The sequence below is a fragment of the Pygocentrus nattereri genome, chromosome 25 (genome assembly GCF_015220715.1).
Source record: "Pygocentrus nattereri isolate fPygNat1 chromosome 25, fPygNat1.pri, whole genome shotgun sequence".
Classification (NCBI taxonomy): Eukaryota; Metazoa; Chordata; class Actinopteri; order Characiformes; family Serrasalmidae; genus Pygocentrus; species Pygocentrus nattereri.
Genome location: NC_051235.1, coordinates 25,283,946 through 25,301,061, shown reverse-complemented (window position 1 = coordinate 25,301,061; position 17,116 = coordinate 25,283,946). Strand labels below are relative to the sequence as shown.

Here is a 17,116-nt window from a genome sequence, read left to right as displayed (position 1 = left end):
TCGCTGATTGATGTGGGGACTTAATAGTTGGCATTGATGGAAGGAAAGGGTAATCAGCTTCCTTTCTAATGTCAGTCACTCAACTCTGTGCTCTCCTATGTCTTCTAAACATGGGTCATTTTGGCATCAATTAGCTGGAACCAGGCCTGTGCTGTGGTGTGTGGCACGTTTGACCTGCTATTAAAGCTCTCGTTAGTTTCTCTCTGACATTAGCTTTTATCTACGCTTGTTTCAGCAGAGCACTGTTTAGTCAGAATCAAACCTGCTCTGTGGTGTGTGGCACTGTTTGGGTCTGCAGCCTTCTTGGTAACCTAACCTTAAGTCAGCCAATCTAAACACCATGAAAAACAGTTTTGATTTAGACTTTTTTTTGTTTCTCACCAGTTTTTTTTATTTTAATCCCTCAGATTATCATCTAAACTAGTGCTTTAGTTGGCCAGATTAGAACATATTCTGTGGTGAACTGAGCTGTTATCATGCCAGCTAAGCTAATGTTAACCACAGCCTGCATCACTGTTTAACATTTAGCAATTGTTAGATGATAGGCTTTTGGCATTTATTGAATGAGGGCTTGAAAGTTGTGCAGTACATTCACTTATTTGGTGGCCAATCCAATGTTTTGAATATTTTTGATGTTGAAATAACTAATAAAATTTTGTTGTCACTAAAGGGACAAACACAACGCCTGTATGAGACCCTTTAAAGGTATGAAACAAGCGGATATTGCACGACCCTAGCTGTAGTAGAAGTGAAGATTGGTGACCGCCAGAAAGACCAGCATATGAAGTTTACCATTAAATCCCTGTAAATGAGGAGTTTTCCTCACAGTAGTTGGGTCTGTTCGTTAGATAAAACAAGCCCCCAAACCATTTTGGTGAGATTTTTGCCAATACCATTAAATCTGCAGACTTTAAACATAAACTGACACACTGACCAGACCCTAGTTTACATGGAGTACTCTACATTCCCTCTCTCACTTGCCAAGACTCCGTGTCCTTTAAGAGAAAAGCATTTTACCATGCAGAAAGATATTTCTGTCCCACACTACAGGCTTTCTCCCTTCACTTAAACTATAAAACAGTACACACACAATCATGATGGATTTTATTATCCGGTGGATGTTCAGCCTGTGCAGAGGAGTGCACAGTACTGTGGGATTGAAAGGGTGTTGCACAACATTTGCACAAATAAATTACACGTTAAAATATGTTGCTTGTATTGCTTAAGGTGTAATAAAGTTGACAAACCGGTACGTAGTCCGTAAGCCTTTCTAAAGTCTCAGATATTGTACTTTTATAATGTTGGAGTGAAACGTGAATTGATTCTGTTCCTTGACAGGCAGTGACGGCACATGTTGGAGAAAAAAGAATTGAGTTCAGGCGGAAGATCACAAGTTTGATCCCAGGCAGTGCCACAGCCATCCATAACAGTCCAAGAGAGGATAACTGGTCCTCTCTTCTCTTAGCCCAATGCTGGCCGGTGTGCAATATCCAATAATATCCAATAATGTCCAATAATGTTGCTGTAACGGCCGTTCAAAAAGATGGGCTTTGCATATCCCAGAGGAAGCACATCCTACATTTTAGCCTCTCAGCTTGGTGGCATTGTGTAATTTGGGTAGAAACAAATTGATTTGGAAACAACTGATTTGGAGGGAAAAAATAAAGAGAGACAAATTTAGGAAAAAATCTTTAAATGGCTTGCTAAATAATATTTTGGGGCATGCCCACTCTTCCGGCCGTCATCATTGGGGCCCGGGGGACGGGCACATGCTTCATATTTACATGAGACTATTTTTAACATGCTTTTGGGTGAGATAATTGGAAAAACTCTGGATCTGCATAAGTCAGACAATCACAATTCTGCTCTGCAGATGGGAAGTAAATTCACAGAATAAGTTGTGACCTAAAGTAAAACTCCAATGTCTTGCCATTTTTTTAAAAAACATTGCGTCCTTTTACCAGCAAATATGAACGTTCATTTTCATCTTCTAAATGATGAACATTCAGATTCATTTTGTCAAGCTTGTAGTTTGTGTTGCTTCAGAGGTTTTGTGGCCACCTTGCAGGTGCTGTGTTAAGCACTGCTTACTGTTTCCTGGACAATACTCCGTTTTCCCATGTGCAGACTGAGGAAAAACGAAAGGAACCAGTCAGGGTATACATGTGCTGAAAAAGCTGATTACTAAGCTCAAATCCGGAAGTCTGATAATGGCCTTAATCCGATCTAAGAAATCGGAGTGTGCTGTTTACAAGACAACTTGAAATATCTGATAACACAAGTCTGATTATGATCATATAAACTCACTCAGTGTTTTTGACCGAAAAAATATGGTGAGTTTATATGGTGTGTCGAGAACTCCCAGTCACCTGCGATTGGTCCTGATCACTGCGTTGTTTCTTCTTAGACCTCCTCTCTCACTGTGATTGGTCTTTATGACTGTCATCTGCTTGGAGACCGCCCTCTGACTGTGATTAGTCTTAGGCAACATGTGATTAGTTCTGAGACCTCTTCTTGGCTGCAGTTGGACCATGTGTCACATGGTTACCTGCATCACTGGATGGAGCGTATCTTTTTTTTTTTTTTTTTTTTGCTGGTTCAGAGTTGATATGTTGTTTGAGGTGTACTGCCGGCCTAAGGCATTAGTTTGTCTGCACTGCAGTGTCTGTGGTCTGTGTATTGACAGGTATTGGTATCAGGCTGATGTATGCAGAAGATTTTGGATTGGATATCAGAGGTAAAAAAAAAAAAAAAGAGTATCTGATTGAGTCCTGTAACAGATCTGTCCTGAAATTGCACTTGCTCGCAATAAGTGATGTGATGGCGTTCGCTGTGTGGTTCTTCCAGTGGGAGAGTAGAGTGATTCTGAGCATGACCGCCTCCTGGCTCATTTTAAAATGTAGTCATTTTTAAAGAAATAGATGGGTATCAGCTGATACTCAAATCGATATGTTGACATCAGAGCGGTGCGTAAATGTGGTATCGTGCTGTCTGTAACTAGCGCCCCATGGCTGAATGTCAGTTACTCGAGCGGCAGTGTGCTAGATAATCCTATTTTTTCATGATAAATCTTAATATTGCTCGGCCCTACCATTGATGCCACAGTATCGTATCGAACTGAGCTATGAATGTTTTGAACTGTTATGCCCCTGTGGAATACCCCCTCCTTTCTGAGCTTTGAAGTGCTGTCACAGATGTACAACAAAAGCTAAACAAAGGCTTGTGCTGGTAGACAGACTGGAGGAATGTGTGGATGGATCACGGGTGGCTGGGTTTGAACCCCCCCCCTTTTACTTCTAAGCACTGTGATTGGCTGACTTTGATTTGTGGAGGAAGGCATGATTTGGTGCACATGTGTGAATGCGTGTCTGTATGTGTAAAAATGTGTTGCTGTGTTTCTCTTGTGTACCTGTGCGTGTTTGTGTGTGTGTGTGTGTGTGTGTGTGTGTGAGGCTGAATCGTGAGGGGAGAATGCTGCTTGTGTGCGTGTGAGGCAGCAAGTGTCTCCCTCTGCTGAATGAGTGTGGATGTTAATGAACTGGGCTATTTTTAGTGCTGTGCTGAAAGGCAGGCTGTGTGCCAGCTGAGTTGCCTGGCTGCTGCCACCGCTGCTGCTGCTGCTGCAGCACGGAGAGCGACACAGACTTTTCGCAGATGGAGGTGCGTCTTGGGGGATGTTTCAGAGGGGACGATGGACAGTAGTTCCTCCAACTGGTTGCAAAAGCATTCTAAATTTGTTCACTTTGCACAATAACTCCACTCGTTTCCAGCGTTTCCCTTGCATACGTTGCTTTTTTTGGCATCAGAGTGTTCTTATTATGTTGTGAAGTGAAGGGGATACTATTTTGTCTCAGAGAACGTGGTGTTCTGCGTGGCTTGGGAGCCTGAAAAGCGATTGGCTGAAGCGAAGTTGGAGCATAGGCGGCCGAGGCACCTCCTTGCTCTGGCTCACGTGTACTGCATGCGATCGTGAGATGAGCACGGTCAAAGCATGCTCTCCTCAGACGTTTCCTCAAGAACAAAAATAGTAAAAGAATCTTAAGGGCAAAGTCTTGTGGATGGGCGCAGCAGCAGAAAGCTGCACACAGTCGAGTGTTATTTTTAAGGCTTGTGAAACGAAACTATAGTACTGTGCAAAAGTCAGAGACCAACATAATTAAATCAGTTGTACTTAATGGCTGTTTTGACTGGACAGTAAGCAAGTTATGTAGTTATTCATTAAAATTACACAGAAGCCTCAACCACTCAACGTAATATATATTTTTCATGTTTGTGTCCACCTTTTGCCTTTAGTACTGCTTGTGATCCAAGCAGTCCCAAACACATGGTTGATACTGAGGTGTCGACTCTGGCTTGGACGGTGCATTGTTTTGAGGACATCGGTGCCTTCTGGGTTTAATTTGCACTTTTTCTTCCTTTTTTTTTTGTCCATTTTTGCCCCTTTTTGACAGCTGCACATCCTTGCAGACCCATGGTGTTGAGCTGTCTTGTCACAGTGGAAAATGTTTTTTTTTAAGACCTGAGCCAGCTTGATTCTCTCCTCTCTCTCAAAGATGAAAACTTAAACTGCTGTTTATCTGGTGGAGGCTGTTCTTGGGGTCTGCCAGATCTTTTACAGTTGTTAATTAATTTCATTTGAACAGTTTTAACTCTGTATCTCAAACAGCTGGCTTGCTGAAGCCACAAGGGTAGATGTAGCGACGGATGGTGTATTTAATTGGCTGTGCCGTGTGTCTGTGTGAGAGATGCGCCAGTTCACCTGCTCCTGCACATCTCTCTCAATGAAGCAGGACAGCGTCTGCTGGGGAGAGCCTGTGAACGGAGACTGATGTCTGTGAATGGAGTCTCTCTCTCTCTCTCTCTCTCTCTCTCACCCCCCCCCCCCGTTTTTTTTTTTTTTTTTTTTTTCCTCTCTCGTTCACTTGCTTTTTCTTTCTCTTTCCCATCCCCCAGCCCTGTGTAGCTGTGTGTTCACTGATGGAGAAGCACATTCAAGCTTTTTTTAAACTCCCTCCCCCTACAGAAACCTCATAGCCCCCATAAACGGGGACAATATCAGTTTAACCTGTGGGCTCAGGCAAAACTTCCAAATTTTACTGACCGGTAATTTAAGGACAAACCAAGTATCCTCTTTGTCTCTTATTGGGTTTCTGGCAGTTTTTTGTACAAGAGGACAGACTGGAAGCTTGAAGGGACTGCTTACGTCACCTAGCGTGTCACCCCATGCTCCGACCACTTCCTGTGTCTGCTCCTATTCTTCTCTTCAGACTTGTCATGCTCATAATTGTATGATTCTGTGCCACTCTGCGCTTAAATGAGCAGTTTTAAGAGAACTTCGCTGATGCTATCTCTGCTTAATTTGTGGTTTTTAATTTTTTTTTTCCCATTCTTGGAATTTTCACTGTTGTTCATAACACAATGGACTGTTTGTTCGTGCGAAGTCTGGAGCACACAGTGAAGGCGACGCGCAGCTTTGTTCTCCTTGCTTCAACGACTCTTGATCTCCCTTCTGACGTCACTAATATTTCAGCCTTCCTGCCATGCTAGATTTTAAAACAGGAGCCTGATTTAAAAAATGTAAAAAAAAAACCCACATTAACACACTTAACACATTCATCTTGGGGCCCATATTGCTGTACAGAGGCACTGAGATTTTTATTAATCTCTTCTTTTTCAGAGAGCAAGTACAATGTCAAAACCAAAACCATCTCTGCAGACTTTGGATCTGTGGACATCTATTCCAAGATTGAGTCTGGACTGGATGGACTTGAAATAGGAGTCCTAGGTATGTTGCATTTGTGTTCCAGTGCATGCAGAATGCACCGGATCTCAGCCGGTCAGTGGCTTTCTCTGCCCTTTCGGCAGTCGTGATGTTCGTGTAGTGTCTTGTGTACTGCCTTTGTATCACTTGGGTTTTTGGAACAAAATGTTCTGGGCGTGGACTGTGTAACTGGTTGCTCTTTCTCTAAAGTAGTGGATATTTTGAGTACAGTAGGAGTGTTTCTTTAATGAACACCGCCTATGTGCTGGTGTTTGCTGCCACCTACTGGATCCGAAGCTGAACGCCTTTGGACGCTGTGGTCCAGTTGAATATATCCGTGTTACCATCTTTTGTTTTTTTTCCTCTGTGTTTGGATGCTGAGTTCACTCTATTTTATTTGCAGTCAACAATGTTGGAGTCTCCTACTCTTACCCTGAGTTTTTCCTCAATGTACCAAATCTTGATGATGTAAGTGGCATGTTTTATAAAGCCTTTTATTCATTCAGTGGCTAGTACACTCTATATACGCTTCAAAGGGGAATTCCGCAGAGTGATTTATTTATTTTTTTAATAAATTGGTGGAGCTCAAATTCTCAGTTCAGCCATTAAGATGTAAACAAAATCATTCCTAGTAGTTTGAGATGAAATGGTTCACTGCAGAGAAACTTACCTATGATTTCTTTATAGTGGAGATAATGGAAATCAGGAGTTATGATATCTGAAGCATGAATATAGCTGTTTTCTGTACTTTCTACGGGGGCTATTTTGTCTTACAACACCCAGCAACATACCTTGCAACATACCTAGCATCTTCACCATGCTAAATAAATAAATAAATAAATAAATAAATAAATAAATAAATAAAGTATGTTGTGAACCAAAATATTCTCACAACAATTGGAAAACAGTGTCTCAGGCATCAGGCAGTCTATTCATGCCTGTTTCATATAAAAACATTGTGCAAGGAAGCATTAAACGCTTTCTGCTTTTTGTCATCACCACGGTGCCCAATTCTGTTTTCTCTGTTCAGAGTATTCACATCAAACCACTCTGAATGACTGTTTACGTCTTGATTTCTGCATAAATAAATCATTTTGAAAAACTGGTGGAGTTTCCCTTTAAGCCAGACAGCTCTTCTGTTCTAATCTGTATTCTGTTCTAATCTGTATTTAATATTGTGCTGCTGAAATTTACCTAAAGGAAGGCATCTGTTGCTCTTATTGCAGTTAATCACGAAGATGATCAACATCAACATCGCCTCAGTTTGCCAGGTCGGTGCTGTTTCTTTGTCCCTGATTGTGGTTGATGTGTTGTATAGACTCTTGTTAACATGTTCTTCAATGCTGAAACTAATGGAAAACTTGGAGTATCCTCTGAATCTGGGGGCACCTGTGGAAAATGTGAATCTCATTTATCTTCACTCCTCAGTCTCTGCTGCCACCTTCAGGACCAAAGTAAAACTGCCCGTCCATTCCACTTAGTGTTCTTTGTTGTTGTTCAAAGTACACCGTGTACTCAACACGAAGAACGAAACTGCAGTTAGGTTAAAAGTTTTGCACTGCTGTGATGTACATGCCTCATTCCCCCCCCCCCCAAATGTTTATCATGATTGACCCCTTAAATTCCCAAGCTTATTAAATGCTAAAGCTTTTTTTTTCAGCGATTACATGGAAACGATTCAAACTGTGAGTGCAGAATGGACGTGTCAGTGTCCTGTGCATATTAAAGGGTTAAATTATATCATTTAGGAGCTGGCATTTAGGTCAAAGATTAAAAAAAGAAACAAGGAAAACAGATTTAACTTATTTACTGTACTGTGCAAAAGTGGAGGTGGCGGAGATGAAGATGCTGAGATTTTTGTTGGGGGTGACAAGGCTGGACAAGATTAGAAATGAGCAGATCAGAGGGACAGTGAAGGTGGAGCGGTTTGGAGATAAAGCCAGAGAGGCCAGGTTGAGATGGTTTGGACATGTGTTGAGGAGGAATAGTGGATATATTGGTCAAAGAATGTTGGAGATGGAGCTGCCGGGTAGAAGGAGAAGAGGTGGACCTCAGAGAAGGTTTATGGATGTAGTGAAGGTGGACATGGAGATGGTTGGTGTAAAAGTAGAGGAGGCAGTGGATAGGGCAAGATGGAGGCAGATGATCCGCTGTGGCGACCCCTAAAGGGAGCGGCCGAAAGAAGAAGACTGTACTGTGCAAAAGTTTCACAAAAATGTCTTTTTGTCTGTAACAGTGCTTTAGAACTAATTACAGGAAATAATACAGATTTGTTTGAGCTTTAACCTGTAATGTGTAATTAGTTAAAAGAATACAGTTCCATCAGGGGTGCCCAGACTTTTTTTCCAAAAGGGGCCAGGTGGATCGGTCACTCTCTGCCAAAACACACAGATATTTTGTAAATAATTTGCACTGAAAAAAGTTGCTCCAAGACCAAGTTAGCCTTCAACTGCTTTCGTTTCTCTGTCCTCCCATCCCTTGAGTATTTATTACAGTGCTTGTTTTGTTTTCAAAAAAATTGCATTGGCTATTCTTTTATTTTATTTATTTATTTGTTTTTTATCAGACTTTTCTCCCCAATTTAATCGTCTCCAATTATGTTGTTCCTAAATAATTAGGCGGTCACACAATGCCGTCAACGCTAGGAGGGTGAAGGCTAACACGGGCTTCCTCCGAGACCTGTGAAACCAGCCACCGCATCATTTTTGAACTGCCGCTCGCGCAACGTCACGGGACAGCCGAACGCGCTCGGAGGAAAGCGCCAACCGCCAGATCTGTTACATCAGTTAACAGACGCCTGCGCTGACTGAATCATGCTGAGTGATGGGAGGAGAAGGGGGGGCCGTCCTACCCACCCAGAGAGAGCGAGGCCGATTGTGCTCTCTTGGACTCCCGGCTACGGACGGCTGTAATCGCTATGATTCTTGATGAACTATTCTGACTTCCATCTCCCTTGAAAGTGGTAGTTTTCATCAGCTTCCATCTTCCACAAGTTTCTATCCAAAGGATTTATTGCAAATAACGTATTAATACTTCAGAAAGTTTGCCGAGTCTCTGACCTCTCACTGCCTTTGGCTCCTGACTTCTCGCTTCCCTGACGTCTCACTACCCTCAGTGTGTGGCGTTGTTACATTCCATCAGCAGCACAGCTGGTCTAATTTAATGAAAGGGTGATGGATAAACTAGGCATTGGATGGTGTCTGTAAACGCTGGACTTCTTTGAGGAGGACTTTGAAAATGATAAATGGCTTTCGTGTTCAGATACAAAGGATTTTCACATAGGACTTTAAATGTAAACAAAGAGTATGTAGGTGCATGAAGAGAACTAAACTTAAACAGCCAGAAGGTGTGTACCTCATTTCTCACATCGTCTCCTCCTCCTCCTTCCTCCTCTTCCTCCTCCCCTTCCTCTTTCCATTAGATGACTCGACTAGTGCTGCCTAGGATGGTTGAGAGGTGAGTAATGAAGACTGGGGCGGCTGATTAAACTCTTGGAAATCTGATATTTTGCTGCTCTTATTCACCACACATTAGTCATGAAGTCTTGTTACCAAAACAAAGTAACCAGATTCTGGATCCAAACAAAGTTTAAAAAAAAAAAAAAAAAAAAAAGTTCGAGATTAATTTTTTTTTGTTTTGAGCCAAGCATTAGAATGCTGCTTGTCCATCAGTGGACCACTAGAGGGTGCTGAGGTGCCAGGCTTGCAGCACTCCAGTCTGCAGTGTGGACCAATAACACTGGTCAGCATAATTAGTGCGTAAAATAACTTTGAGAATAACAGTAACTAGAAGGAAGAAACACTTTTTAAAGAATGTTGTTCATTGTGCACAATTTTCCACTTGCGCTCGATGTGGTCAGAGAGTCACGTCGTGTTTATTGTTCAAATTATGCTTCTTTAGTTTAGCACTAGATCCAGCATGGTGAACAAACACTAGAAGTCAATAGTCACCCAAATCTTTTCTGTAAACAGATCCCCAAAACTTCTCTATACCTGCATGCAACTTTTCAGTTCAGTAGTAGAGACTTGTTGATTTGGTTTAAGACTCACAGTATGACTCACTGTGAACTACAAAAATGAACAACACAACAGGTGTTGTGCTTAATTCTGACTCCCCCCACAGCATCCAAGTCCCCCTGGCGTGTGCGCAAGTCGTGTAGACACATGGATGTTGGATTCCTGTTGTTTCCATTTATGAAGAAATCGCCAGTCAGAAATTACAGACGAACGGTCATTTATAAATAGAAATAACAAATTGTGAGAACGTATTCTGCAGTGAGTACATGCCTGCATGACGTGCGTGCACATGAAGGAAAGTCAGAATTTGGCACAACACCCTGTGACTAAAGTGGCCGAGCACAGCGTCAGCTACACAGTGAGGTTTTGCTCATTTTTATAGTTCACAGTGTGTCATGCTGAGTCCTAAACCACAGTGAGTAGTTGGTGCAGTCTTAATGAAGACCTGGATGCAGTTTAGGAAAGTTTTGGGGATGTATTGACAGAAAAGATTCGGGTGACTTTTGTCTTCTATTGTTTATTTACTAAACTAAAGCAAAATTTACAGCTTAAGTGAGTGACAGATTGTGTTAATTAGATTTTTCACCAATCCATTTCCATTAGATTTGCTGACAGGAGCAATTATACTTGAACCTTCTGCTGTTCAGTTTCGTGGTCCATTCATTGTGAAATGTTCACCACAATGTAAAGGGTTGTAAGTTGGTGTTTTAATGTGATGTAAAAGGTAATAAATGGCGAAAAAAAACAAAAACAATAGTTTTAAGGTGTTCTTATAACCGCAAATGATTATTAGAAGAATTAACAGGTTGAATAAAACCAGTAATAATGTATAATTAAATGAGCATAACAAAGTGTAACCAGGTGCGCTTCTAAAACAGTGTAATAGTTACTGTACCATAATATATTGAAATCATATTTTCTAAGCTGTACTGACTCCACACACTCCGTCCCCTCTCCAGGCTTTTTATTTTATTGTTCTGTTTTAAAACATTAGATTATGAAAAGTTACAAATCTGTACTTTTCATGTGGAAAAACATTTAAGGTTCGTAATTGGACCTATAAACCACTGTTGTACCTTTTGAGAGAACATCTACCTTGTTTGTACCTTGGTAAACACAAATCGTACCATACACAGTACCCTTATTTCTAACGGTGAACGTCTGTACATAAATGGGAAGATTTTTTGGATTTGCATCTTACAGACCTCTGCTATGCACTTTGTCCCATTTCAGGTCTAAAGGTGTGATCTTGAACATTGCTTCTGCGAGTGGCATGTACCCGGTTCCTCTCCTCACTCTCTACTCGTCTTCTAAGGTAAGTGGCGCCACGCTCATTCCACCTTTTAGTTCCCTCGTTCTGATGCTCAATCATAAAATGCAGGTAATGATTAATTGTCCCAGAGGTTATTATTAAAAAGGAAAAAACTTTGCACTACTTTTTTTGTTTAGGTGTAATTAATACTGTGATGACATGATCATTTATAACACACTCAGTTAATGAGCTTTCATTTAGTTTAGTTTTCTCAGGCTTCAAAAAAAGTAATGCTTTAAAAATCTGGAAGGGGAATGGCATATATAATCAGTTATACAGTCAAAATAATGAAATAATAAACTTCCCCACATCCTGTGGGAGCCTGCCACTGAAACACTTAATATTACTGATGTAAACTCGACTCCCACACCTTTGCTGCAGGAGACTCAGCTTGCAGTAGTGAGGACAGTTACATTTTGACTCATGTTTTAAAAACACCCACTTTTCATTGAAACGTGAGTAAATACAGAATTCAGTAATAAAACTAGGTCATGACAGTATCTGCTAATATTATTTTTTATAATGTAATCAAATATCAAAGTGTAGTCATTACGATTGATTTGATTAAAGATTAAACAGTTGGGTCTGTTTTTATAAGATGTGATGAACTTGGTTTAATATCACCAGAGACATACAAGGTAAAAATAAAAGTCCATTTTGATTTCAGGTTGATTTTAAAATGTTATTTATCTGTTTTGTTCTTTGATTGATGAAATGAGCTAATATCTGAGTGAACATGCTACTGATCAAGTGCCAATACTGTGATGTTGTTTTTGTTTCTACTCTGCTTCAGTAAAGAGAAACCTCTCTTATAAGGAGAGTGACTGATTTTTGAAGATGTTAAAGGTCTTATTTTCTTATGCAAGCCAGAAGCTGCTAAGCTGACTGCTGTCTTTTGCTAAACTGGTGGGCTGAACTGGTAAACCTGCAGTATAAACACAATAATGGTTAAATAGCAAAGATAGATGAAATAGATGCATGTAATCCTCACCTTTTATTATCTTACTGTGAACAGAACTGAGGAAAAATTAGATTTATTAATTAATTAATAAATAAATAAATAAATAAATAAATAAATAAATAAATAACTGCGTGGATTCCTGAGAAATTCCATGCTTGTGTTGCGATATTTATATTTTTAAACACTGGGTTTGAGAAATTTGACAGTCACATTCTGCAACTCAGCTGACCATCGACAGTCATTTCACAGCCAGGAAATCACTGTTTACCAAAACTGTTGGAATTTGTTGATTGAAATGAATCCGTTTTCAGTGGTTTGAACGCTTTATAATTGATAACTGAGACAGAACTGTTTATCAGTCAGGCTCTACTTTTCATGGCTTTACTTTTCCACTGAACCTGAAAACGTCTGTCAGCATAACCAACCAAGCAGTCAGTGTGGAGTCCTGGGGGTCCACAGCTTTGCACTGTAAAACATTTTCCACATTCTGAAATTTTTAATTCAACTCAGTTTATTGGCTAATTCTGAGACCCCTCTTGTCTGAGATTACATTCTCTGCTTTGTCAAGAGACCCCACACTCGCTGTGATTGTAGTACGAGGTGAAAATTCATTAATAATAATAATAAAAAAAAAAATCTGGTTTCTTTTCTGTAAATCAGTTATTTTTGTGTAGTTAACAGCTATGATGGTGTGCAGGGTGTCAAAACCAACCACACCAGTATATTTTGCCGGGTTCTTCACATTGCAGCAAAAATTTACTTCAACTGCAAAAATACACCCTTTGCTCCTCCTGAATGGGGTCACGGTGACTTGGCAGGCTGTTTTCCATTATGGAAGGGCAAAAGGAGAGCAGGTCCAGTAGAGGAAACTTTGAGCTCTGGTGTATAAGCTCAGATGAACATAACAGTTTGAACTGCTTTTTGAGCTGCTTTCGAAGATGCTAATGCCACTTATGGAGTCAAGCAGAGAGTAAAATAATAATAAAATAATAATAAAAATAATAAAATCTGTAAAAAATGTTCTAGTTGCTGGGACACAGCCAGTGCATCATTTCGATTGTCGCCATGACAACACCAATCACAACAGGTTAAGAAGTTCATGTTGCAGACGAAAGTTCACAAAACCAGGGTAATTTTTGTCATCTGAAAAGTTGTGTTTGGTGTGCAAAACATTGTCTAGGAATGAGTTGTTGTTTGAATAATCTAATAGTTATGAAAGCTTTAAAAACAAAGTGAATTTTAATATGCAGATAAGCTTGTTTCTGATTATCCATTTAGGCAAGGACCATGATGTCTGAACCCTGTATTCCACCAGAGGGCAGTGTAGAGCTGGGGGCTCACACTGGGCCAGACCTTTTTATCCATGTACAGTACAGGGGGGGGTTGGCTTATTTGAATATATTTTGAGTTATGAATTAAAAATTTGAGTATCACACTTTACTGAAATGCCTATCCCTGCTGCTACAACTTATTCATGTGCTGTAATGATAAATCGCTCTGTCTTTAGAGGCCTCAAGGGACTAAAACAGGACCAAATAGTCCAGTCCAGGCAGGTTTGTAATCCATTTCTTTACCATGGATAAGCAGCATTTAAATTTAATAACAAATGATGAATTTGGAAAAGATCGTTATATTTTATCCAGCACAAAGTTAAGGAATGGTGATCAATCTGGCCTGTGGTCCAGATTTAAGGCCCTGTTAAAGTCTGTGAATCAGAACTCACTGAATCGGAGCGAGGGTGTAATCTTTCTAAAGCCCTCTATCTGACCCTTTGAAACTTGAGGTCCTGTAGACCCCTTGGCCAAGGAAATAAGCAACACTTCATGGCTCGTTATGTGAATATATGAAAAGTACGCAGCCCTAAAGGCAGCTTTAAGCTCTAGGTGGCTGTTGCTCTGCTCAGGACTCGCTGTATAAAGACTGCAGCAGTCAAACACTACGGTGATCCATGCTGTCTCTTCATGCTGTATCTTAGCAACACATACGCAACATGTGATGTCAGCAAAGCCGTCTCACTCGTTCCTTTTGTGAAGGAAGTCCAGTGGGTGAAAGCTGGGATTTAATCTTGACTGAGGATGAGGAAGAGAATAATGGTTAAAAGAGAAATGGATCAGAATAGGCCGGAGTTCGGGCTTTTTGTGGCTGTGTATTTAAATGTGTCCTTCCCTTTTCATTTAGCCTGCTTTTCACTTTTTTTCATCTCAGTCACACGGCCTCCAATTTACTGCTGGCTTGATTTGGTCAACTACAGAATAAATTTCTGAGGCAGTCTTCATGGCTGGAGCTTGCATTAGATTTTGTATCTAAAGCTTTTGAAGCCCTCAGACATCAAGAGTTACAGCTGTTTGTTTTGCTGTACTATTCAAATGAATGTACTTAATGGCATATTGTGTTACGCAGGGAATTACATTTGCATTTCATTCACATTATTCTTCAACAGGTTGAAGTCTGCATAACTTCTCCATTGAGGTCAAGAAATAACATGGATTTTCTTCCTTCTGCAAAGGAAATATGTTCGCAAGTAACAGCAGTAACCTTTTATTAAATTCAAATCAGTGATTCACTGAAATGAAAATGATTCGCCCGAAACTGAATTTCAGGATGCTGAAAACTCTTATGCTTAAAAACCTACAGGTAAAGGGGGGGGCGACACTTATTATTGACAGTCAATCTTTTCAATAGGAAAAAACAGAGCGGCCTGTAAATTAATACATTCAATGTTAAACTACACTGCGAGGACAAAAAGGCACTGTCCAGATACATTTTTATTTCCCAAGGTACAAACAAGGTCCTTAATGTCTTTACAACAAAGTCATTACTTTTATGTCCTATAATAATTGTTAAAGGAACAGTACATTCACTTTTATAGAAGAATAGGGCATATTTGTGCCTTTTATAACCTAATGTTTTAAAATAGACCTCACAGCAGCCTAAACGTACAACTCCAGTGATCATGTTCGTACACTGAAAGCTTATTATATTCCGAGAGTGTATCTATTATGACTTAATTATTATAGTATATGTCTACAAAATCCAGCATCCTCCATAATGGAGAAGGCATTGAGTGAGATCTTACCTTTCTAATGCTGCCGTTTTGCTGTATTTTGTGTACCCAGCAGGATGTTGTTTTGATCTGCTGTCAAACCTGTAGTGGAGAAGTTTTTGGTGGCTGCATTGGGACCTACTCGAGTACTTGGCTAACCCTTTGAGGTGCCGGTGTAAAATAATGTGAATGCCTTTATAGAGGGTGTCTTTCCAAGGATGTGGTGTTCAGGATGATTGAGGAGGTAGATGTGGTGTGGCTTTGTTGCTAACTTGGTTAAATGCTCTACGCAATGTTGGCTACACTATTTCCAAATATATTCAGCCACCCATCAAAATCATTGAATTTAGGTGTTACGGTCACTTTTACGGCCACACTAATGCTTCTACAAACATTAGTGAAAGAATGGGTCGCTCTCAGGAGCTCAGTGAATTCCAGCGTGGTACCGTGATCAGAGGTCACCAACTTTCTGCAGTCAATCACTACAGACCTCCAAACTTTATGTGGCCTTCAGATCAGCTCAAGAACAGCGTAGAGAGCTTCATGGAATGAGTTTCCATGGCTGAGCAGCTGCATCCAAGCCTTACATCACCAAGCGCAATGCAAAGCGTGGAAAGCGGTGGTGTAAAGCGCCGCCTCTGGACTCTAGAGCAGTGGAGACGTGTTCTCTGGAGTGACCAATCACGCCTCTCTGTCTGTCAATCTGAGTGCATTGTGCCAAAGTGGTGTGGGGTTGTTTTTCAGGAGTTGGGCTCGGCCCCTTAGTTCCAGTGAAAAGGAACTCTTAATGCTTCAGCAGACCAAGAGATTTTTGACAATTTCATGCTCCCAACTTTATGGGAACAGTTTGGGGATGGCCCCTTCCTGCTCCAACATGACTGTGCACTGCACAAAGAAAGGACATGGATGAGCGTTTGGTGTGGAAGAACTTGACTGGTCTCAACCTGACAGAGCACCTTTGGGATGAATTAGAGTGGAGACTGTGAGCCAGGCCTTCTCATCCAACATCAGTGTCTGACCTCCCATATGCACTTCTGGAAGAACGGTCAGAAATTCCCATAAACACACTCCTAACCCTTGTGGAAAGCCTTCCCAGAAGAGTTGAAGCTGTTATAGCTGCAAAGGGTGGGCCAACATCATATTAAACCCTATGCATTATAAATGGGATTTCCCTTAATTTCATTTGCATGTGAAGGCAGATGAACGAATACTTTTGGCAATATAGTGCAGTTCCAGACACAGTGGAAATATTTTTCTGACCAAATACGTCATCTAAGATGAGGTGTCCTCTGCAGCAGGCGTGGTTTTAGCTCTCATCTATAGAGGCAGCCTGCGTCACTCATCCAAACACGAATATCACGATTTCCCTCGGTTTTTACAGAATAACAGACGTTTTAAAATGTGTTCCACTGTTTACTGCTAAATATTTGTGCCTGAGATATTTTTAGTCTTTTAACACCATTGGTATCCTCTAAAAGATGAGGCCTCCAGCTCCAGCTCTGTTTATGTCAGAATTTTACTGGACAGTTATGTTCCTTACCTGCTGGATATCTTTTTATAAACTCTTGCAGATGGTTGCACATCCCTTGTGTTCTATCCTCACTTGATACCCAACATGAGTAAATTACTTTCTTGCAGCATGTTTCCATTTTCAGTTGTCTTTCTACTCTTATTTTAAGTTGTACTGTTGTTATGTTTGTATTTTGTATTTTAAAAATAATTTCTAAACTGTTAGAACTTCAGATTTCATCACTTCATTGTAGGCCTCTCTAATTTTCAACCATTTTTCTCTTTCTGGATGATGAGTTGAATTAAGGATGCAAATTTTCAGTGGCCAAATTTTTGCCACAGTCTTTATTTAAATGACGAGACGATTTTGTCTTGTACTTCCAAACAAACATGTTGTAAATTGAAGTCGAGTCTGCTCTTCCAACAGAATTTCTCTGCTTGCTTCAGTGAGCTATGAGTGAGAAATACTTGATCTAATAGGACTGTACTTTTATTATTGCTGGTGGTAACTAAT

General features: G+C 40.5%; 1 protein-coding gene across 1 annotated transcript in view; it reads left to right on the top strand.

The window, feature by feature from the left end:
* Positions 1–17,116, top strand: part of hsd17b12b (hydroxysteroid (17-beta) dehydrogenase 12b) — a 61,688-nt gene that overhangs the window by 40,027 nt on the left and 4,545 nt on the right. The window contains exons 4-8 of the mRNA XM_017686803.2: positions 5,678–5,785; positions 6,165–6,229; positions 6,988–7,032; positions 9,183–9,217; positions 11,011–11,092. Coding sequence (XP_017542292.1) covers positions 5,678–5,785; positions 6,165–6,229; positions 6,988–7,032; positions 9,183–9,217; positions 11,011–11,092 — 335 coding nt within the window. The remainder of the gene's footprint in view (positions 1–5,677; positions 5,786–6,164; positions 6,230–6,987; positions 7,033–9,182; positions 9,218–11,010; positions 11,093–17,116) is intronic.